The sequence below is a fragment of the Oncorhynchus mykiss genome, chromosome 1 (assembly GCF_013265735.2).
Source record: "Oncorhynchus mykiss isolate Arlee chromosome 1, USDA_OmykA_1.1, whole genome shotgun sequence".
Classification (NCBI taxonomy): domain Eukaryota; kingdom Metazoa; phylum Chordata; class Actinopteri; order Salmoniformes; family Salmonidae; genus Oncorhynchus; species Oncorhynchus mykiss.
The window spans coordinates 13,850,444-13,875,889 of record NC_048565.1 but is presented as its reverse complement, the minus strand read 5'-3'; the positions used below and the strand labels follow the sequence as shown (position 1 = coordinate 13,875,889).

Genomic DNA, 25,446 nt, shown 5'->3' with positions numbered 1-25,446 from the left:
CACTGAGAGAGAGAGAGAGAGGGAGAGAGAGAGAGAGAGAGAGAGACAGAGAGAGAGATATGTAGATGCAGATGCAGACCAGCAAGGCACAGCAATGTAGTTTGACGGATAGTGAGGGAGGGAGAAAGAGAGAAGGGCTCCATCAGAGAGAGAGAGAGATGAAGGCTCTGTCAGAAAGAGAAAATGACAGAGGGAGGGGAAGAGAAAGAAGGATCAATATTGGCCTGATAGCTACAGGCTTCATTTGGAATCGTCCAGGCAAAAAGCACTTGATAAAGCCCTTAAGAGGTAGAGACTGCAGATGACCTATATGATTGATTTCCATTCCAGTCAGACAGACTGCAGTGCTGGTCACTTCCCCCTCCCTACCTCTCCCTCTATTCTTCCCTCTCTCTATCCCGTAGATCCCTCTCTCTCACCTGTACAACGGAAGGGCTCCCAATTTAGGCCCCGCTTCTCTCTATCCTGCTCTGTATCCCCCTCTCATTCTACCCCTCTCTTTCTCTCTCTTTTCCTATTTCCTCTCATTTTCATCTCTTTGTACCTTCCTATCTCCCTCTGTCCCTCTCTTGCCTCCATCTCTTTCCTCCCTCCATCCCGCTAATCTTTCCTTCTATAACCCTCTCTCTCTCCTTCTCTCTCTCCATCCCCTCCCACCTTCCCTTCATCTCTTTATCCCTCTCTCCAGACCAGAGCTATAGGCTGAGTTACTGCAGCCCGGTGTCCAGGTTAGCTCTCTCACAAATGACTTACCCTATTAGCCATGCAAATGTACCCGCTGCTTTTCTGCCTGCCTCGTAAATAACACCGCCCAGCCACTTTGGATAAGGAAGGGAGGGAGGAAAGGAGGGAGGGTGTAGAGGGTGATTGAAAGAGGGAAAAAAAGAGAGATGGCTTAGAAATTATACTGGCTCTCTTTTTGGGGCGGCAGGGGGGTTGAGTCTTCCAGGGTAACTTGACTACACGGAACAGTGTTTAATATATATATTTTTTGCCAGTTATCGGGAGAGGTGGGCGCCGCGTTGTGATGATGCATGCGCTATTGCGCTCTCTCCTACCCTCTCCTTTTCTGTCTCACTCCATTCCTCCATCCCTCTTTCTTTCTCTCCCTTTCTCTCCCAGTAGCAGTGTCCTCTCCCAATGTTAATTAGGAACACCATTACTGTGTCTGTCACAGCAGCCTCCTCCTCTCATCCTCTCCTCCATTTGGTCTGCAGCAGTGACTCTCCTCTGACCTCTTCCTCCTCCTCTCATCCTCTCCTCCATTTGTTCTGCAGCAGTGACTCTCTTACCTCTTCCTCCTCCTCTCATCCTCTCCTCCATTTGTTCTGCAGCAGTGACTCTCTTACCTCTTCCTCCTCCTCTCATCCTCTCCTCCATTTGTTCTGCAGCAGTGACTCTCTGACCTCTTCCTCCTCCTCTCATCCTCTCCTCCATTTGTTCTGCAGCAGTGACTCTCCTCTGACCTCTTCCTCCTCCTCTCATCCTCTCCTCCATTTGTTCTGCAGCAGTGACTCTCTTACCTCTTCCTCCTCCTCTCATCCTCTCCTCCATTTGGTCTGCAGCAGTGACTCTCTGACCTCTTCCTCCTCCTCTCATCCTCTCCTCCATTTGGTCTGCAGCAGTGACTCTCTGACCTCTTCCTCCTCCTCTCGTCCTCTCCTCCATTTGGTCTGCAGCAGTGACTCTCTGACCTCTTCCTCCTCCTCTCATCCTCTCCTCCATTTGTTCTGCAGCAGTGACTCTCCTCTGACCTCTTCCTCCTCCTCTCATCCTCTCCTCCATTTGGTCTGCAGCAGTGACTCTCTGACCTCTTCCTCCTCCTCTCATCCTCTCCTCCATTTGTTCTGCAGCAGTGACTCTCTTACCTCTTCCTCCTCCTCTCATCCTCTCCTCCATTTGGTCTGCAGCAGTGACTCTCTTACCTCTTCCTCCTCCTCTCATCCTCTCCTCCATTTGGTCTGCAGCAGTGACTCTCTTACCTCTTCCTCCTCCTCTCATCCTCTCCTCCATTTGGTCTGCAGCAGTGACTCTCTTACCTCTTCCTCCTCCTCTCATCCTCTCCTCCATTTGGTCTGCAGCAGTGACTCTCTGACCTCTTCCTCCTCCTCTCATCCTCTCCTCCATTTGGTCTGCAGCAGTAACTCTCTGACCTCTTCCTCCTCCTCTCATCCTCTCCTCCATTTGGTCTGCAGCAGTAACTCTCTGACCTCTTCCTCCTCCTCTCGTCCTCTCCTCCATTTGGTCTGCAGCAGTGACTCTGACCTCTTCCTCCTCCTCTCATCCTCTCCTCCATTTGGTCTGCAGCAGTGACTCTCCTCTGACCTCTTCCTCCTCCTTCTCCTCCTCTCCCTCCTCCCCGCCACATCACGTTTGCGCTGTCCTCATCAAAAATAGTGGTCCCCGTCACCGTGAATATAAAGAGGCACCAACGGCCTTTATGGACTGGATGACAAAAGGCGCCAGCTAGTCCCACAGTGACCTACAGCACACACACACACACACACACACACACACACACACACACACACACACACACACACACACAGGGTGTGGGAAGGGAAACCTTTTAAGTCAGACACTTAAGGGCAACAAGGTGAACGAGGTACCGGGTGCATCTAAAGTGGCTCCCTCTCATCTCCTATCCTCTCCTCTTATTTCTTCTCCTCTTATCTCCTCTCCTCTTGTCTCCTCTCCTCTTATCTCATCTCCTCTTGTCTCCTCTCCTCTTGTCTCCTCTCCTCTTGTCTCCTCTCCTCTTGTCTCCTCTTATCTCCTCTCCTCTTGTCTCCTCTCCTCTTGTCTCCTCTTATCTCCTCTCGTCTTGTCTCCTCTCGTCTTATCTCCTCTCGTCTTGTCTCCTCTCCTCTTATCTCCTCTCGTCTTGTCTCCTCTCGTCTTGTCTCCTCTCGTCTTGTCTCCTCTCGTCTTGTCTCCTCTCGTCTTGTCTCCTCTCCTCTTGTCTCCTCTCCTCTTGTCTCCTCTTATCTCCTCTCGTCTTGTCTCCTCTCATCTTATCTCCTCTCCTCTTGTCTCCTCTCCTCTTGTCTCCTCTCCTCTTGTCTCCTCTTATCTCCTCTCCTCTTGTCTCCTCTCCTCTTGTCTCCTCTTATCTCCTCTCGTCTTGTCTCCTCTCCTCTTATCTCCTCTCGTCTTGTCACCTCTCCTCTTATCTCCTCTCGTCTTGTCTCCTCTCGTCTTGTCTCCTCTCGTCTTGTCTCCTCTCGTCTTGTCTCCTCTCGTCTTGTCTCCTCTCGTCTTGTCTCCTCTCCTCTTGTCTCCTCTTATCTCCTCTCGTCTTGTCTCCTCTCCTCTTATCTCCTCTCGTCTTGTCTCCTCTCCTCTTATCTCCTCTCGTCTTGTCTCCTCTCCTCTTATCTCCTCTCGTCTTATCTCCTCTCCTCTTATCTCTTCTCCTCTTGTCTCCTCTCCTCTTATCTCCTCTCCTCTTGTCTCCTCTCCTCTTGTCTCCTCTCATCTTATCTCCTCTCGTCTTGTCTCCTCTCATCTTATCTCTTCTCCTCTTCTCTCCTCTCATCTTATCTCCTCTCGTCTTGTCTCCTCTCCTCTGCAGGTGAAAGTAGAGAGGAGATGAGACATGGAGAGACACAAGGAGAGGAGGGCCACTTATTGAGATGTACACTATGTGGTAGTTTAATAAATGGTAACACCTAATGTTCTTGTTCTCTCTCCTTGTTCTCTCTCTCTCTCTCTCTCTCTCTCTCTTTCTTTTTCTCTCTCTCTCTCTCTCTCTCTCTCTCTCTTTTTCTCTAGCCCCCATCGCAGCTGGGACGGGTCCTAACTTCTCGCTGGCCGACCTGGACAGCTCCTCCTACTACAGCATGAGCCCTGGGGCAATGAGGCGACCCTTACCCAGCACCTCCTCCAGCAGGTACACACACACACACACACACACACACACACACACACACACACACACACACACACACACACACATATATATATAAAAACACACACACACACAAATAAACACACACACATATTAACACACACACACATATAAACACATACACACACACATATATAAACACACACACAAACACACATATAAACACACACACACACACACACACACATATAAACACACACATACACACATATATTAACACACACATAAACACACACACATAAACACACACACACACGCGCACACACATATAAACACACACACACATAAACACACACACACACACACACACACACACACATATAAACACACACACATATAAACACACACACACACATAAAAATACACACACACACATATATAAACACACACACACACATATAAACACACACACATAAACACACACACACAGAAAGAGAGAGGCACACACAGAGACAGGCACGTACAGCTGCATACACACACACACACACATGCTCGCTCATTCCCATAGTAAAACCCTAGTCACCCCACAGTGTGTATTTGTGCATATGTGCATTCATACTAATGTGTGTGTTTAGGAGAGTATTTGTGTGTTTCTCTCAAACACATTCTGACTCGCCCTACTACTCCGGAGACAGCCCACCCACCAGGTTGAAAGAGCAGCTTTACACACAGCGCTGCGAGGCACTACTCACTGAACTGAACCAACCCACCATCTCCTGTTCCATACTCACATAATGAAGGCACATGGCCCGGAATCCTCTCTAATGTAACGTGTTGCATTCAGATGTCGGATCTTAACTTGATCACTCTTTTGACTGGCTGAAAATGAGCAGTTCTCTTTCTCTCCATCTAAAATAATGTTGTCTCTCGCTCCAACGCTATAGGCCAAGGTCGTATTACTGAAACATTCATATGTACAACAATGTCATATACTTTTTTACAAAGGCGACATGCAGCCATATAGATCACCTACCATCATTTTATATACAGTGGGGAGAACAAGTATTTGATACACTGCCGATTTTGCAGGTTTTCCTACTTACAAAGCATGTAGAGGTCTGTAATTTTTATCATAGGTACACTTCAACTGTGAAACGGAATCTAAAACAAAAATCCAGAAAATCACAATGTATGATTTTTAAGTAATTAATTTGCATTTTATTGCATGGCATAAGTATTTGATCACCTACCAACCAGTAAGAATTCCAGCTCTCACAGACCTGTTAGTTTTTCTTTAAGAAGCCCTCCTGTTCTCCACTCATTACCTGTATTAACTGCACCTGTTTGAACTCGTTACCTGTATAAAAGACACCTGTCCACACACCCAATCAAACAGACTCCAACCTCTCCACAATGGCCAAGACCAGGGAGCTGTGTAAGGACATCAGGGATAAAATTGTAGACCTGCACAAGGCTGGGATGGGCTACAGGACAATAGGCAAGCAGCTTGGTGAGAAGGCAACAACTGTTGGCGCAATTATTAGAAAATGGAAGAAGTTCAAGATGACAGTCAATCACCCTCGGTCTGGGGCTCCATGCAAGATCTCACCTCGTGGGGCATCAATGATCATGAGGAAGGTAAGGGATCAGCCCAGAACTACACGGCAGGACCTGGTCAATGACCCGAAGAGAGCTGGGACCACAGTCTCAAAGAAAACCATTAGTAACACACTACGCCGTCATGGATTAATATCCTGCAGCGCACGCAAGGTCCCCCTGCTCAAGCCAGTGCATGTCCAGGCCCATCTGAAGTTTGCCAATGACCATCTGGATGATCCAGAGGAGGAATGGGAGAAGGTCGTGTGGTCTGATGAGACAAAAATATAGCTTTTTGGTCTAAACTCCACTCGCCGTGTTTGGAGGAAGAAGAAAGATGAGTACAACCCCAAGAACACCATCCCAACCGTGAAGCATGGAGGTGGAAACATCATTATTTGTGGATGCTTTTCTGCAAAGGGGACAGGACGACTGCACCGTATTGAGGGGAGGATGGATGGGGTCATGTGTCGTGAGATCTTGGCCAACAACCCCCTTCCCTCAGTAAGAGCATTGAAGATGGGTCGTGGCTGGGTCTTCCAGCATGACAACGACCCGAAACACACAGCCAGGGCAACTAAGGAGTGGCTCCGTAAGAAGCATCTGGAGTGGCCTAGCCAGTCTCCAGACCTGAATCCAATAGAAAATCTTTGGAGGGAGCTGAAAGTCCGTATTGCCCAGCGACAGCCCAGAAACCTGAAGGATCTGGAGAAGATCTGTATGGAGGAGTGGGCCAAAATCCCTGCTGCAGTGTGTGCAAACCTGGTCAAGAACTACAGGAAACGTATGATCTCTGTAATTGCAAACAAATGTTTCTGTACCAAATATTAAGTTCTGCTTTTCTGATGTATCAAATACATATGGCATGCAATAAAATGCAAATTAATTACTTAAAAATCATAGTGTGATTTTCTGGATTTTTGTTTTATATTCCGTCTCTCACAGTTGAAGTGTACCGATGATAAAAATTACAGACCTCTACATACTTTGTAAGTAGGAAAACCTGCAAAATCAGCAGTGTATCAAATACTTGTTCTCCCCACTGTAGCTCAATAAGACAAGACAGATATCGGCCTCCACTGGGCTACAAGTGTATCCTTAACTCACGGTTAGTTTTGGCACATACAGTCCTAGCATGTCGGCGTGGGTACGGCGTGGGTTTGATTCCGGCCCTTTTGACACAAATATTTTGATCCCCTGATTGACTTGATGTAGTTACACATTTAAAATATGGACAGTCCAGGATTATTTTCCCCCTGATGTTGATAGGAAATGACCAGACACTGATGTTGATAGGAAGTGACCAGACACTGATGTTAATAGGAAATTACCAGACACTGATGTTGATAGGAAATGACCAGACACTGATGTTGATAGGAAATGACCAGACACTGATGTTGATAGGAAATGACCAGACACTGATGTTGATAGGAAATGACCAGACACTGATGTTGATAGGAAATGACCAGACACTGATGTTGATAGGAAATGACCAGACACTGATGTTGATAGGAAATGACCAGACACTGATGTTGATAGGAAATAACCAGACACTGATGTTGATAGGAAATAACCAGACACTGATGTTGATAGGAAATGACCAGACACTGATGTTGATAGGAAATAACCAGACACTGATGTTGATAGGAAATGACCAGACACTGATGTTGATAGGAAATGACCAGACACTGTTGGATAAACAGGAAGTAAATAAAACAATAAGCCAGTACACCAACATCAGTTTCATACAAAATGATTTTCCAGTACTGGGCTAGAAGTCGTGATGCTTGGAGCCTAACGTGCTGCTCAGACCACTGCACTAGTTCACAATTATCTAGGAAGCCCTGAGACTAGTGGATGGTATAAGGTGGGGTGGTTTGCAGAGCCTTCCCCAAACCATAGCCCCCTCGGGACGGCACTGCATTGTATAGCCTACAAACACCGCATCCAGCTGCTCCCCGGCGACAATTATACATTAAATATCTATTCAAATGATTTTCCTCCTGCGACGGAATGGGTCATATTAAGATCCGACTTCTGTACACACACATATTCTGTGCTATGGTTAAACTTACACATGTTAAATACGCATGTGTTTGCATATCAAACCAAATCAAATCAAATGTTATTTGTCACATAGCCAAATATAACAGGTGTAGACCTTAACGTGAAATGCTTACTTACAAGCCCTTAACCAACAATGCTGTTCAAGAAATAGAGTTAATAAAATATTTACTAAATATACTAAAGTAAAACATTTAATTAAATCAAAAAGTAACGCAAGAAAATTACATAATAGCGAGGCTATATACAGGGTGTTACGGTACAGAGTCAATGTGGAGGCTATATACAGGGTGTTACGGTACAGAGTCAATGTGGAGGCTATATACAGGGTGTTACGGTACAGAGTCAATGTGGAGGCTATATACAGGGTGTTACGGTACATAATCAATGTGGAGGCTATATACAGGGTGTTACGGTACAGAGTCAATGTGGAGGCTATATACAGGGTGTTACGGTACAGAGTCAATGTGGAGGCTATATACAGGGTGTTACGGTACAGAGTCAATGTGGAGGCTATATACAGGGTGTTACGGTACAGAGTCAATGTGGAGGCTATATACAGGGTGTTACGGTACAGAGTCAATGTGGAGGCTATATACAGGGTGTTACGGTACAGAGTCAATGTGGAGGCTATATACAGGGTGTTACGGTACAGAGTCAATGTGGAGGCTATATACAGGGTGTTACGGTACAGAGTCAATGTGGAGGCTATATACAGGGTGTTACGGTACAGAGTCAATGTGGAGGCTATATACAGGGTGTTACGGTACAGAGTCAATGTGGAGGCTATATACAGGGTGTTACGGTACAGAGTCAATGTGGAGGCTGTATACAGGGTGTTACGGTACAGAGTCAATGTGGAGGCTATATACAGGGTGTTACGGTACAGAGTCAATGTGGATGCTATATACAGGGTGTTACGGTACAGAGTCAATGTGGAGGCTATATACAGGGTGTTACGGTACAGAGGCAATGTGGAGGCTGTATACAGGGTGTTACGGTACAGAGTCAATGTGGAGGCTATATACAGGGTGTTACGGTACAGAGGCAATGTGGAGGCTGTAAACAGGGTGTTACGGTACAGAGTCAATGTGGAGGCTATATACAGGGTGTTACGGTACAGAGTCAATGTGGAGGCTATATACAGGGTGTTACGGTACAGAGTCAATGTGGAGGCTGTAAACAGGGTGTTACGGTACAGAGTCAATGTGGAGGCTATATACAGGGTGTTACGGTACAGAGTCAATGTGGAGGCTATATACAGGGTGTTACGGTACAGAGTCAATGTGGAGGCTGTATACAGGGTGTTACGGTACAGAGTCAATGTGGAGGCTATATACAGGGTGTTACGGTACAGAGTCAATGTGGATGCTATATACAGGGTGTTACGGTACAGAGTCAATGTGGAGGCTATATACAGGGTGTTACGGTACAGAGGCAATGTGGAGGCTGTATACAGGGTGTTACGGTACAGAGTCAATGTGGAGGCTATATACAGGGTGTTACGGTACAGAGGCAATGTGGAGGCTGTAAACAGGGTGTTACGGTACAGAGTCAATGTGGAGGCTATATACAGGGTGTTACGGTACAGAGTCAATGTGGAGGCTATATACAGGGTGTTACGGTACAGAGTCAATGTGGAGGCTGTAAACAGGGTGTTACGGTACAGAGTCAATGTGGAGGCTATATACAGGGTGTTACGGTACAGAGGCAATGTGGAGGCTATATACAGGGTGTTACGGTACAGAGTCAATGTGGAGGCTATATACAGGGTGTTACGGTACAGAGGCAATGTGGAGGCTGTATACAGGGTGTTACGGTACAGAGTCAATGTGGAGGCTATATACAGGGTGTTACGGTACAGAGGCAATGTGGAGGCTATATACAGGGTGTTACGGTACAGAGTCAATGTGGAGGCTATATACAGGGTGTTACGGTACAGAGTCAATGTGGAGGCTATATACAGGGTGTTACGGTACAGAGTCAATGTGGAGGCTGTATACAGGGTGTTACGGTACAGAGTCAATGTGGAGGCTATATACAGGGTGTTACGGTACAGAGTCAATGTGGAGGCTATATACAGGGTGTTACGGTACAGAGGCAATGTGGAGGCTATATACAGGGGGTACTGGTACTGAGTCAATGTGGAGGCTATATACAGGGTGTTACGGTACAGAGGCAATGTGGAGGCTATATACAGGGTGTTACGGTACAGAGTCAATGTGGAGGCTATATACAGGGTGTTACGGTACAGAGTCAATGTGGAGGCTGTATACAGGGTGTTACAGTACAGAGTCAATGTGGAGGCTATATACAGGGTGTTACGGTACAGAGTCAATGTGGATGCTATATACAGGGTGTTACGGTACAGAGTCAATGTGGAGGCTATATACAGGGTGTTACGGTACAGAGGCAATGTGGAGGCTGTATACAGGGTGTTACGGTACAGAGTCAATGTGGAGGCTATATACAGGGTGTTACGGTACAGAGTCAATGTGGAGGCTATATACAGGGTGTTACGGTACAGAGTCAATGTGGAGGCTGTAAACAGGGTGTTACGGTACAGAGTCAATGTGGAGGCTATATACAGGGTGTTACGGTACAGAGGCAATGTGGAGGCTATATACAGGGTGTTACGGTACAGAGTCAATGTGGAGGCTATATACAGGGTGTTACGGTACAGAGGCAATGTGGAGGCTGTATACAGGGTGTTACGGTACAGAGTCAATGTGGAGGCTATATACAGGGTGTTACGGTACAGAGGCAATGTGGAGGCTATATACAGGGTGTTACGGTACAGAGTCAATGTGGAGGCTATATACAGGGTGTTACGGTACAGAGTCAATGTGGAGGCTATATACAGGGTGTTACGGTACAGAGTCAATGTGGAGGCTATATACAGGGTGTTACGGTACAGAGTCAATGTGGAGGCTATATACAGGGTGTTACGGTACAGAGTCAATGTGGAGGCTATATACAGGGTGTTACGGTACAGAGTCAATGTGGATGCTATATACAGGGGGTACCGGTACAGAGTCAATGTGGAGGCTATATACAGGGTGTTACGGTACAGAGTCAATGTGGAGGCTATATACAGGGTGTTACGGTACAGAGTCAATGTGGAGGCTATATACAGGGGGTACCAGTACAGAGTCAATGTGGAGGCTATATACAGGGTGTTACGGTACAGAGTCAATGTGGAGGCTATATACAGGGTGTTACGGTACAGAGTCAATGTGGAGGCTATATACAGGGTGTTACGGTACAGAGGCAATGTGGAGGCTATATACAGGGTGTTACGGTACAGAGGCAATGTGGAGGCTATATACAGGGTGTTACGGTACAGAGTCAATGTGGAAGCTATATACAGGGTGTTACGGTACAGAGGCAATGTGGAGGCTATATACAGGGGTTACGGTACAGAATCAATGTGGAGGCTATATACAGGGTGTTACGGTACAGAGTCAATGTGGAGGCTATATACAGGGTGTTACGGTACAGAGTCAATGTGGAGGCTATATACAGGGTGTTACGGTACAGAGTCAATGTGGAGGCTATATACAGGGTGTTACGGTACAGAGTCAATGTGGAGGCTATATACAGGGTGTTACGGTACAGAGTCAATGTGGAGGCTATATACAGGGTGTTACGGTACAGAGTCAACGTGGAGGCTATATACAGGGTGTTACGGTACAGAGTCAATGTGGAGGCTATATACAGGGTGTTACGGTACAGAGTCAATGTGGAGGCTATATACAGGGTGTTACGGTACAGAGTCAATGTGGAGGCTATATACAGGGGTACCGGTACAGAGTCAATGTGGAGGCTATGTACAGGGGGTACTGGTACTGAGTCAATGTGGAGGCTATATACAGGGGGTACTGGTACTGAGTCAATGTGGAGGCTATATACAGGTGGTACTGGTACAGAGGCAATGTGGAGGCTATATACAGGGGGTACTGGTACAGAGGCAATGTGGAGGCTATATACAGGGTGTTACGGTACAGAGTCAATGTGGAGGCTATATACAGGGTGTTACGGTACAGAGTCAATGTGGATGCTATATACAGGGTGTTACGGTACAGAGTCAATGTGGAGGCTATATACAGGGTGTTACGGTACAGAGTCAATGTGGAGGCTATATACAGGGTGTTACGGTACAGAGTCAATGTGGAGGCTATATACAGGGTGTTACGGTACAGAGTCAATGTGGAGGCTATATACAGGGTGTTACGGTACAGAGTCAATGTGGATGCTATATACAGGGGGTACCGGTACAGAGTCAATGTGGAGGCTATATACAGGGTGTTACGGTACAGAGTCAATGTGGAGGCTATATACAGGGTGTTACGGTACAGAGTCAATGTGGAGGCTATATACAGGGGGTACCAGTACAGAGTCAATGTGGAGGCTATATACAGGGTGTTACGGTACAGAGTCAATGTGGAGGCTATATACAGGGTGTTACGGTACAGAGTCAATGTGGAGGCTATATACAGGGTGTTACGGTACAGAGGCAATGTGGAGGCTATATACAGGGTGTTACGGTACAGAGGCAATGTGGAGGCTATATACAGGGTGTTACGGTACAGAGTCAATGTGGAAGCTATATACAGGGTGTTACGGTACAGAGGCAATGTGGAGGCTATATACAGGGGTTACGGTACAGAATCAATGTGGAGGCTATATACAGGGTGTTACGGTACAGAGTCAATGTGGAGGCTATATACAGGGTGTTACGGTACAGAGTCAATGTGGAGGCTATATACAGGGTGTTACGGTACAGAGTCAATGTGGAGGCTATATACAGGGTGTTACGGTACAGAGTCAATGTGGAGGCTATATACAGGGTGTTACGGTACAGAGTCAATGTGGAGGCTATATACAGGGTGTTACGGTACAGAGTCAACGTGGAGGCTATATACAGGGTGTTACGGTACAGAGTCAATGTGGAGGCTATATACAGGGTGTTACGGTACAGAGTCAATGTGGAGGCTATATACAGGGTGTTACGGTACAGAGTCAATGTGGAGGCTATATACAGGGGTACCGGTACAGAGTCAATGTGGAGGCTATGTACAGGGGGTACTGGTACTGAGTCAATGTGGAGGCTATATACAGGGGGTACTGGTACTGAGTCAATGTGGAGGCTATATACAGGTGGTACTGGTACAGAGGCAATGTGGAGGCTATATACAGGGGGTACTGGTACAGAGGCAATGTGGAGGCTATATACAGGGTGTTACGGTACAGAGTCAATGTGGAGGCTATATACAGGGTGTTACGGTACAGAGTCAATGTGGAGGCTATATACAGGGGGTACTGGTACAGAGTCAATGTGGAGGCTATGTACAGGGGGTACTGGTACTGAGTCATTGTGGAGGCTATATACAGGGGGTACTGGTACTGAGTCAATGTGGAGGCTATATACAGGGGGTACTGGTACTGAGTCAATGTGGAGGCTATATACAGGGGGTACTGGTACAGAGGCAATGTGGAGGCTATATACAGGGGGTACTGGTACAGAGGCAATGTGGAGGCTATATACAGGGTGTTACGGTACAGAGTCAATGTGGAGGCTATATACAGGGTGTTACGGTACAGAGTCAATGTGGAGGCTATATACAGGGTGTACTGGTACTGAGTCAATGTGGAGGCTATATACAGGGGGTACTGGTACTGAGTCAATGTGGAGGCTATATACAGGGGGTACTGGTACAGAGGCAATGTGGAGGCTATATACAGGGTGTTACGGTACAGAGTCAATGTGGAGGCTATATACAGGGTGTTACGGTACAGAGTCAATGTGGAGGCTATATACAGGGGGTACTGGTACTGAGTCAATGTGGAGGCTATATACAGGGGGTATTGGTACTGAGTCAATGTGGAGGCTATATACAGGGTGTTACGGTACAGAGTCAATGTGGAGGCTATATACAGGGTGTTACGGTACAGAGTCAATGTGGAGGCTATATACAGGGGGTACTGGTACTGAGTCAATGTGGAGGCTATATACAGGGGGTACTGGTACTGAGTCAATGTGGAGGCTATATACAGGGGGTACTGGTACTGAGTCAATGTGGAGGCTATATACAGGGGGTACTGGTACTGAGTCAATGTGGAGGCTATATACAGGGGGTACTGGTACTGAGTCAATGTGGAGGCTATATACAGGGGGTACTGGTACTGAGTCAATGTGTAGGCTATATACAGGGGGTACTGGTACTGAGTCAATGTGGAGGCTATATACAGGGGGTACTGGTACTGAGTCAATGTGGAGGCTATATACAGGGGGTACTGGTACTGAGTCAATGTGGAGGCTATATACAGGGGGTACTGGTACTGAGTCAATGTGGAGGCTATATACAGGGGGTACCAGTACAGAGTCAATGTGGAGGCTATATACAGGGGGTACCAGTACAGAGTCAATGTGGAGGCTATATACAGGGGGTACCAGTACAGAGTCAATGTGGAGGCTATATACAGGGGGTACTGGTACTGAGTCAATGTGGAGGCTATATACAGGGGGTACTGGTACTGAGTCAATGTGCGGGGGTACAGGTTAGTTGAGGTAATTTGTAAAGTGACTATGCATAGATAATAAACAGCGAGTAGCAGCAGTGTAAAAACAATGTAAATAGTCCGGGTGACCATTTGATGAATTGTTCAGCAGTCTTATGGCTTGGTTCTAGACTTGGCGCTCCGGTACCGCTTTCCGTGCAGTAGCAGAGAGAACAGTCTATGATTTAGGTGACTGGAGTCTGACAATTTTATAGGCCTTCCTCTGACACTGTCTAGTATGTGTGTGTGTGTTATGCACGTGTGTGTGTGCAAGAGCATGTGTACCCATACACACATTTGTGCGTGTGTACGTCTCCACATATCCAAGTCTGTGTGTAAGCTCACATACACCACCCTCCCTCTCTCCGGTCAACCTTCCTTCCTGTCAAAGCAAACAGGTCTGAACAAGAAGGCAGTGTGTGGACGCGCTCGGCCCTAATTACGTGATTACCAGGAAAGCTTACCAGCAGACATCACATTCACAAATAAATGTCAGAACCAACGGCCAGGGAAATAACTCACTGGTCTAAGTGTGCATCCCAAGTGGAACACTGTTACCTATATAGTGCACTACTTCTAACCAGAGCACGTATCGGCCCTGGTCAAAAGTAGTGCACTATAATGGGAATTAGGGTGCCATTTGGGACCTACTCTTAGCCTCACTAACAGAGACAGATATACTGTACGCACACCAGCACCAAACCACAGTCCGTCTTTGACTGGGGGGATAGCTTCAGTGTTTGACTGGGGGGGCAGCTTCAGTGTTTGACTGGGGGACAGCTTCAGTGTTTGACTGGGGGGACAGCTTCAGTGTTTGACTGGGGGGGCAGCTTCAGTGTTTGACTGGGGGGACAGCTTCAGTATTTGACTGGGGGGACAGCTTCAGTGTTTGACTGGGGGGACAGCTTCAGTGTTTGACCGGGGGGAGAGCTTCAGTGTTTGACTGGGGGGAGAGCTTCAGTGTTTGACTGGGGGGAGAGCTTCAGTGTTTGACTGGGGGAGAGCTTCAGTGTCACTGGGGGAGAGCTTCAGTGTTTGACTGGGGGGACAGCCTCAGTGTTTGACTGGGGGGAGAGCTTCAGTGTTTGACTGGGGGGACAGCTTCAGTGTTTGACTGGGGGAGAGCTTCAGTGTTTGACTGGGGGGACAGCCTCAGTGTTTGACTGAGGGGACAGCCTCAGTGTGTGGCTGGGGGGGGGGGGCAGCTTCAGTGTTTGACTGGGGGGGAGGGGTTGGGGACAGCTTCAGTGTTTGACTGGCTCCAGGTGGAACCACATGGAGACTAGACAGCAAGTTTGCATCAAACTAAATATAGGATTTCTGAAAATTGAAAATGACAGATACATTTCTGTAGATTGTTCTTTGTATAGCACTTAAAACATCATTTAACTATCAGACATTAACCCTGGTCTCTGTGTGTGTGTGTGTGTCCATCTGTCCATGTGTGTGTCCCCGTCCAGCTCGGCCAAGAGGATCAAGTGTATGGAGGACGAGGTGGACAGTCCAGGAGAAGAGTCCTACTATCCAGGTCAAGGGCGCTCCCCGGGCAGCGGCAGCCAGGCCAGCAGCTGGCACGAAGTGGAAACTGGTACGTACTGCTGTAAACTGCCAACCGACCTACCCGACTGGTGCCAACACTCCTGTAACACACGCTGTCCCTGATACTCTCCCTACTCTTAGCACTGTGACTGAACACAGCTTTTCTTCTCTGCTAGAGACATATAGTATGTTTGGGGAGGAAGTGGACTGACAGGAGAGTGTGTGTGGGAACGTGTGTGTCAAGTGAGAATGCAGGGTTGTTTGCGTGCGTGACTGGTAAAAATGCAGTATTGTGTATGTGAGGGTGAGAATCGTGTGCATCCTGTGTCTTCCCTGTCTGTCTTTCTGTGCATTTCTATCTCACATGGTCACATTTTTCAGAATGCCTGGGATGGTCAGAAACACCTTCCAACGTCATATACTTTTTTACAAAGGCCATCTGTCTTGATGGGATTAACAATGATGGGATTAACAATGGCATTAATGCTAACACATTGAAAACCATGGGGGGGGACATAGGGCGCCCACAGGAATAGTCCAAGAGGCGTATGGGTGTGTTCCACACCCTGTATCCTGTACATATGTATGACAGGATGTGTATGTGTGTGTGTGTATATACCCCTCTGTGTGTCAATGTTCGTCACATGCGTGTGTTTGTGTGTGTGTATGTGTGTGTGTCATTCCGCAATGCCTTAGGCTGGTGGGCTGTAAATCCCTCAGGGTCCTCCTCCCGTGTTTCAGTGGCTTCACTCTGTAACACATACTGTTCCTCTATGCCTCCCTGTATCTTCTCACCTTATCCACTCTCTGCTCCCCTTCTTATTTATACTGAACTAAAATATAAATTCAACATGCAACGATTTGAAAGATTTTACTGAGTTACAGTTCATATAAGGAAATCAGTCAATTTAAATAAATTCATTATTCCCTAATCTATGCATTTCAGATGACTGGGAATATAGATGGTCACAGATACCTTAAAAAAACAGGTAGAGGTGTGGATCAGATAACCAATCAGTATCTGGTGTGACCACCATTTGTCTCATGCAGCGCGACACATCTCATACGCATAGAGTTGATCAGGCTGTTGATTGTGACCAGTGGAATGTTGTTTCACTCTTTAATGGCTGTGCGAAGTTGCTGGATATTGTCGGGACCTGGAACACACTGTTGTACACATCGATCCAGAGCATCCCAAACATGCTCAATGGCTATCATGTCTGGTGAATATGCAGGCCAAGGAAGAACTGGGACATTTTCAGCTTCCATTCAATTGTGTTCGTTGTCCGTAGCTTGGGGCACTCTGTTCACAACGTTGACATCAGCAAACCGCTCGCCCACACAACACGTGCTCTGCGGTTGTGAAGCCAGTTGGACGTACTGCCAAATTCTCTAAAATGACAGAGGCAGCTTATGGAAGAGAAATTAACATTCAATTATCTGGCAACAGCTCTGGTGGGTGTTCCTGCAGTCAGCATGCCAACTGCACGCTCCCTCAAAAGTTGAGACATCTGTGGCATTGTGTTGTGACAAAACTGCACATTTTAAAGTGACCTTTTATTGTGCCCAGCACAAGGTGCACCTGTGTAATGACCATGCTGTTTAATCAGCTTCTTGATATGCCACACCTTGTACACAACATTTGAGAGAAATAAGCTGTTTGTGCATATGGAACATTTCTGGGATCTTTTATTTCAACTCATCAAACATGGGACACTTTACATGTTGCGTTTATATTTTGGTTCAGTGTAAATACAGAATATATATATGAAAATATATATGAATAATATATATATATATTGGTTCGGCGTACACAGTATATACATATATACACAGTACCTGTCAAAAGTTTGGACACACCTACTCATCCCAGTGTTTTTCTTTATTTTTACTATTTTCTACATAATAGTGAAGACATTAAAAACTAAGAAATAACAAATATGGAATCATGTTGTAACCAAAAAAAGTGTTAATTAAATAAAAATATATTTTATATTTGAGATTCTTCAAAGTAGCCACCCTTTGCCTTGATGACAGCTTTTCACACTCTTGCCATTCTCTCAACCAGCTTCCAACAGTCTTGAAGGAGTTCCCACATATGTTGAGCACTTGTTGGCTGCTTGTTTCTTTACTCTGCGGTCCAACTCATCCCAAACCGTCTCAATTGGGTTGAGGGCAGGTGATTGTGGAGGCCAATACATCTGATGCTGCACTCCATCACTCTACTTCTTGGTGAAATAGCCCTTAGACAGCCTGGAGGTGAGTTGGGTCATTGTCATGTTGAAAATCAAATTATAGTCCCACTATGCGCAAAACAGATGGGATGGCATATCACTGTAAAATGCTGTGGTTGCCATGCTAGTTCAGTGTGCCTTGAATTCTAAATAAATCACAGACAGTGTCACCAGCAAAGCACCATCACACCACTTCCTCCAAGCTTCACAGTGGGAACTACAAATGCAGGGATCATCCGTTCACCTACTTTGCATGTCACAAAGACATAGCGGTTGGAACCAAAAATCGTTGTCCGTTAGTAGTGGTTTCTTTGTAGAAGTTCGACCATGGAGGCCTGATTCAACCAGTCTCCTCTGAACAGTTGATGTTGAGACCTGTCTGTTACTTGAACTATGTGAAGAATTTATTTGGTCTCCAATTTCTGAGGTGCAGTAAACTCTAATGAACTTATCCTCTGCAGCAGAGTTAACTCTGGGTCTTCCTTTCCTGTAGCAGTCCTCATGAGAGCCAGTTTCATCATAGCGCTTCATGGTTTTTGTGACTGCATTTGAAGAAACTTTGAAAATTCTTGTAATTTTCCGCATTGACTAACCTTCATGCTTACAGTAATGATGGACTGTCATTTCTCTTTGCTTATTTGAGCTGTTTTTGCCATAAAATGGACTTGGTCTTTTAGCAAATAGGGCTATCTTCTGTATACCACCCCTACCTTGTCACAACACAACTGATTGGCTCAAACACATTAAGAAGGAAAGAAATTCCACAAATTAACTTTTAACAAGACGCACCTGTTAATTGAAATGCATTCCAGGTGACTACCTCATGAAGCTGATTGAGAGAATGCCAAGAGTGTGCAAAGGGTGACTACTTTGAAGAATTTAAAATATATTTTGATTTGTTTCACACTTTTTTGTTTAATACATGATTCCATGTATTACATGATTCCATTCCTGAATCCAAGAGGGCGTAGCAGTCAGACGTCTTTGTCTTGTCTCGTCCCATGTATATATTTTTCCTAAACCTCAACTTCAAAATACTCCCCTGCAACCCGCCTCACCCAATGTGGTGTGGATCTGTTTTTTTTTCCTAAAGTATTTCTATTTACCTTCAAACTGGAATACCTCAACTGTAGCTAACTAGCTACCAGCTATCGGTCAGCTAACCACTGCTAGCGGTCATCAGCTAACCTTTAGCTCGGAAAGCTCTCGCCAGTTCGCACAACCCATTTCAAACCAGAGCATACCGGACCTATTTTTCTCTCCATATCCCTGGATTCCTACCACAAACTCTGAACCTTTTCATCTGGATCATCACAACTAGCTAACCGCAACCCGGGTTGACTACTCCTGGCTAACGTTTCCGTCCCGGAGCTAGCACCAACTAGCCTGGGGCTAGCCCATGCTAGACCCATCACCCGGCTCACTCCTGGGCTACAATATCTGGACCCCTTCTACTACCGGTACGGGGCACGGAACCCCACCGATCCTCTACGACTGGAATACCGACATAATCTGCCCGAGGATTCTAACAGGCCCCTCAGGCACAAAGCCCGCTGAAGGCACATTCTGCTAATTAACCTGCTAGGCCTGCTAGCTACCTAGAGCTACTTGGAACCCTATTAACTCCACGACTGGTCTATCGACGTCACCGTACGAAGTGGCAAAAACAGACTTACCCCCATCGCGGATTTACCCCCAAAGGCTAAATTGCTAGCCCCGGTCTACTAAATCCTAGCTTGCCATCCCCGGTCTGCTAACTGCTAGCTTGTTTAGCCCCGTCCTACTAACTGTTAGCATGTTAGCATCCGCCTGCTAACTGTCTGAATCGCCGTGTTCCCATTCAGCCCAATCACTCACTGGACCAATACGTTCACTTGGCTACGCATGCCTCTTTCTAATATCAATATGCCTCGTCCATTACTGTCCTGGTTAGTGATTACTGTCTTATTTCACTGTAGATCCTCTAGCCCTGCTCAGTACGCCTTAACCAACCATGTTCTCCCACCTCCTACATATGTAATGACATCACCTGGTTTAAACATCTCTAGAGATTATATCTCTCTCATCATTACTCAATGCCTAGGTTTACCTCCAATGTACTCACATCCTACCTTACCTTTGTCTGTACACTATGCCTTGAATCTATACTATCGTGCCCACAAACCTGCTCATTTTACTCTCTGTTCCGAACGTGCTAGACGTCCAGTTCTTATAGCCTTTAGTCGTACCCTTATCCTACTTCTCCTTTGTTCCTCTGGTGATGTAGAGGTTAATCCAGGTCCTGCAGTGCCTAGCTCCACTCCCACTTCCCAGGTGCTCTCATTTGTTGACTTCTGTAACCGTAAAAGCCTTGGTTTCATGCATGTTAACATTAGAAGCCTACTCCCTAAGTTTGTTTTACTCACTGCTTTAGCACACTCTGCTAACCCGGATGTCTTAGCCGTGTCTGAATCCTGGCTTAGGAAAACCACCAAAAACCATGAAATCTCCAGCTCACAATAACATTTTCTGCCAAGATAGACCTGCCAAAGGGGCGGGTGTTGCAATCTATGGCCTATTTATTGCCTTAACTCCCTTATCTTACCTCATTTGCACTCACTGTATATAGACTTTTTGTTTTCTTTTGTTCTACTGTATTATTGACTATGTTTTGTTTATTCCATGTGTAACTCTGTGTTGTTGTATGTGTTGAATTGCTATGCTTTATCTTGGCCAGGTCGCAGTTGCAAATGAGGACATGTTCTCAACTAGCCTACCTGGTTAAATAAAGGTGAAATAAATACAAATGTAAAAAAATGTGTGTTATTTCATACATTTGATGTCTTCACTAGTATTCTACAATGTTGAAAATAGTCAAAATAAAGAAAAACCCTTGAATGAGTAGGTATGTCCAAACTTTTGACTGGTACTGTATATATATATATATATATATATATATATATATATCCTCTTCTTATAGCCTTACAGTGCAGAGAGAGAACACATAAGGAGAGAATAGACACACAGCTTTCTCCCTCGCAGACAATGTCACAGTAGAACGCTCCTTATTCTCCTAATAAAAAGGCAATGCTTTTACAGAGCACACCTTAGGCCTTATACCTTACAGGTAGACGACAGGAGTGTGTGTCCGTGTGTGTGTGAGCCTGTGAGTGTGTGTGTGGAGGGGGACTGTTTGTTTTTGTTAAAGAGGAGAGGGTGGAGTTGCCAGTGACTCGGAGAAGAGGCCCACCTATAGGATAAGGGGACGGGCAAGAGTGTGTTTGTTTCCGTGGTGTGAGTGAGTGTGTGTGTGTGTGTGTGTGTGTGTGTGTGTGTGTGTGTGTTTCTGTTTCATATTCCCAGAGTTTAGGAATAAGACATGATGTCAGTGAGAGCATCTCCATGAGGTAAACAGGCTGTGTGGGTATGTTTGTGTACAGAGTGAGTGTGTGTGCACGTATGCTTTTGTGAATGGGGGTGTTTGCTGTTGTGTGTGTGTGTGTGTGTGTGTATTTGTGATTGCCTGTGTAACGTGACCCCGGCCCTGTTCCACCCTTATGGGAACGGAACATGCTTAATTGATGAGGTAATGCTCCATTTTCTCTCCTAACGCTACACTATATTCACCCTGCCTCTTTTTCTTTCTTCTCTTTTGTTCCCTTGTTTCTTTCCCCCTTTTTCTTTTGTCTCTCAAAAGCTGGATATAAACTGCGTGGCTCGCTAGCTAGTTCGTTCATCTCAAGACAAGGTAAAGATGCATTACTCTTTCCAATTTCACCTCCTATCCTCTGTTGCCCCCCCCCCTTCTCTCCACCCCCTCACCCCTCCTCTCCCCTCCAAATCAGGACATGGTTATCGAGTTTTGTGGTTGGTGTTTTGTATTGTCTAGGCTGCTCCCCCCTCCTTCCACCTCTCCCTCCCTTCACTGTGTGTGATTGTGATAAACAAAAGAATGGAACTGAAACAGATCCTTGCGGCACACCTTAGGCCTTATACCTTATGCACTGTAGCGTGGGGTTCATGTCCATTGGAATCTTAACAGTGCACCATCATACCTACTGTAACTCCACCCATTTTATATCTGTTAAGTATCTCTCCGAATATAGAACCAATTGTTGTGTCAAATTTACAAGGAGTTATTTAGTGTCTTAACTTAGGCCTTGTGTGTCTTATTCGGCCCGCAGGCCTTGTTAAACAACAGCAAACAGCTTGACTGGTAAGATGTCTTGTGAAGACCCATTCAAATCAAATCAAATGTTATTGGTCACATACACATGTTTAGCAGATGTTATTGGTCACATACACATGGTTAGCAGATGTTATTGGTCACATACACATGGTGAGCAGATGTCATTGGTCACATACACATGTTTAGCAGATGTTATTGGTCACATACACATGGTTAGCAGATGTTATTGGTCACATACACATGGTGAGCAGATGTCATTGGTCACATACACATGTTTAGCAGATGTTATTGCGAGTGTAGAGAAATGCTTGTGCTTCTAGTTCTGACAGTGCAGCAATATCTAACAAGTAATATCTAACAATTTCACAACAAATACCTAATACACACAAATCTAAGTAAAGGAATGGAATAATAATATATACATACAGTGCCTTGCGAAAGTATTCAGCCCCCCTTGAACTTTGAGACCTTTTGCCACATTTCAGGCTTCAAACATAAAGATATAAAACTGTATTTTTTTGTGAAGAATCAACAACAAGTGGGACACAATCATGAAGTGGAACAACATTTATTGGATATTTCAAACTTTTTTAACAAATCAAAAATTGGGCGTGCAAAATTATTCAGCCCCCTTAAGTTAATACTTTGTAGCGCCACCTTTTGCTGCGATTACAGCTGTAAGTCGCTTGGGGTATGTCTCTATCAGTTTTGCACATCGAGAGACTGACATTTTTTCCCATTCCTCCTTGCAAAACAGCTCGAGCTCAGTGAGGTTGGATGGAGAGCATTTGTGAACAGCAGTTTTCAGTTCTTTCCACAGATTTTCGATTGGATTCAGGTCTGGACTTTGACTTGGCCATTCTAACACCTGGATATGTTTATTTTTGAACCATTCCATTGTAGATTTTGCTTTATGTTTTGGATCCTTGTCTTGTTGGAAGACAAATCTCCGTCCCAGTCTCAGGTCTTTTGCAGACTCCATCAGGTTTTCTTCCAGAATGGTCCTGTATTTGGCTCCATCCATCTTCCCATCAATTTTAACCATCTTCCCTGTCCCTGCTGAAGAAAAGCAGGCCCAAACCATGATGCTGCCACCACCATGTTTGACAGTGGGGATGGTGTGTTCAGCTGTGTTGCTTTTACACCAAACATAACGTTTTGCATTGTTGCCAAAAAGTTCAATTTTGGTTTCATCTGACCAGAGCACCTTCTTCCACATGTTTGGTGTGTCTCCCAGGTGGCTTGTGGCAAACTTTAAACTACACTTTTTATGGATATCTTTAAGAAATGGCTTTCTTCTTGCCACTCTTCCATAAAGGCCAGATTTGTGCAATATACGACTGATTGTTGTCCTATGGAAAGAGTCTCCCACCTCAGCTGTAGATCTCTGCAGTTCATCCAGAGTGATCATGGGCCTCTTGGCTGCATCTCTGATCAGTCTTCTCCTTGTATGAGCTGAAAGTTTAGAGGGACGGCCAGGTCTTGGTAGATTTGCAGTGGTCTGATACTCCTTCCATTTCAATATTATCGCTTCCACAGTGCTCCTTGGGATGTTTAAAGCTTGGGAAATGTTTTTGTATCCAAATCCGGCTTTAAACTTCTTCACAACAGTATCTCGGACCTGCCTGGTGTGTTCCTTGTTCTTCACGATGCTCTCTGCGCTTTTAACGGACCTCTGAGACTATCACAGTGCAGGTGCATTTATACGGAGACTTGATTACACACAGGTGGATTGTATTTATCATCATTAGTCATTTAGGTCAACATTGGATCATTCAGAGACCCTCACTGAGAGTTTGCTGCACTGAAAGTAAAGGGGCTGAATAATTTTGCACGCCCAATTTTTCAGTTTTTGATTTGTTAAAAAAGTTTGAAATATCCAATAAATGTCGTTCCACTTCATGATTGTGTCCCACTTGTTGTTGATTCTTCACAAAAAAATACAGTTTTATATCTTTATGTTTGAAGCCTGAAATGTGGCAAAAGGTCGCAAAGTTCAAGGGGGCCGAATACTTTCGCAAGGCACTGTATATGGATGAGCAATGACAGAGCGGCACAGGCAAGATGCAATAGATGGTATAAAATATCATTATTCTGAAAAGATAGGGTGTTCTATGCTAAAGATGTGTATAGGGAAGAGGAGTGGAACTGACAGCGTTTTAGCAACATGAAATCTTATTCAAATCTGTTCATATACACCCCCAGGAAGAATGTGACACCATTTTTTTTGTTGTACATTTTCTGACAAGCAGGCACTTAGATATGGTCATTTTCACCTTTTCATAAATTCATAGAACGTTTGGGAATGACGTATATACTAAGGAATTTGGGAACCTTCTATAGCAATATAGAGTGGAAAAGAGGCCGTGTGTTTGGACACATAATAGACACTGCAGTAAATAAAATATATGTCTTGTCCAGGACCCGAGTCCACGCAGACCAGTGCGCCATAGCCAATCAGTAGGCCAATATGCAAATAAGCCATCTGCAACACGGGCCTGCTATCATTCACTTTGAACTGGACTTTGTGTTTACGGGCGGTAGAGCCTGCTATCGTTCACTTTGAACAGGACTGTGTGTTTACAGGCGGTAAGGCCTGCCATCGTTCACTTTGAACTGGACTGTGTGTTTACAGGCGGTAGAGCCTGCCATCGTTCACTTTGAACTGGACTGTGTGTTTACAGGCAGTAGAGCCTGCCATCGTTCACTTTGAACTGGACTGTGTGTTTACAGGCAGTAGAGCCTGCCATCGTTCACTTTGAACTGGACTGTGTGTTTACGGGCGGTAGAGCCTGCTATCGTTCACTTTGAACTGGACTGTGTGTTTACAGGCGGTAAGGCCTGCCGTCGTTCACTTTGAACTGGACTGTGTGTTTACAGGCGGTAGAGCCTGCCATCGTTCACTTTGAACTGGACTGTGTGTTTACAGGCAGTAGAGCCTGCCATCGTTCACTTTGAACTGGACTGTGTGTCTCTCCCTGTGTTGCCTATTCACAACAACAAGATCAACAACTAATGCTAGCCAGAGTCGAGATGAGATCAAATCTAGCGAGGGAACATTAGATAAACCCTCTCAGCTAGTTGGCCATCAAAATTGCACTGATAAATTATGTGGAATAGTAGCCTGCTCGCCCTTCTTCTGCTTGCCTGCCAATGCGTGCTTGTCCCAACTCATGTTTTGACAACCGAATGGGAACTTGCCTGCCTGGCCGCCCATTTGTTCAATGCCAAATACGTTTGATTGGCAACTAAGAGATTTGCTAACTAGCGATTCACATGTCTTGCTAGCTAACCAAATGACATTGCAGCATCACTATCTGTAGCCAATGAAAAACAATATGAAGGGAAAAAGTCAATAACTCATCCACTCCTCCTGACAATGTTAAGTTGTTTTTAGCTTGCTAAATAAATGGCTAGTTACGTAAATAAATACG

The 25,446-nt window shown here is 45.5% G+C and overlaps 1 protein-coding gene across 7 annotated transcripts in view; it reads left to right on the top strand.

Moving 5' to 3' along the window:
* The window catches only part of LOC110485551 (nuclear factor 1 A-type), a 303,738-nt gene that overhangs the window by 213,575 nt on the left and 64,717 nt on the right, over nt 1–25,446 (top strand). For 6 of the 7 annotated variants that reach the window (XM_036946569.1, XM_036946510.1, XM_036946686.1 and 3 more), the window contains exons 5-7: nt 3,775–3,892; nt 15,532–15,659; nt 21,521–21,571. In XM_036946569.1, the coding sequence (XP_036802464.1) occupies nt 3,775–3,892; nt 15,532–15,659; nt 21,521–21,571 (297 nt within the window). The remainder of the gene's footprint in view (nt 1–3,774; nt 3,893–15,531; nt 15,660–21,520; nt 21,572–25,446) is intronic. The other variant, XM_036946715.1, reaches the window with a different exon arrangement.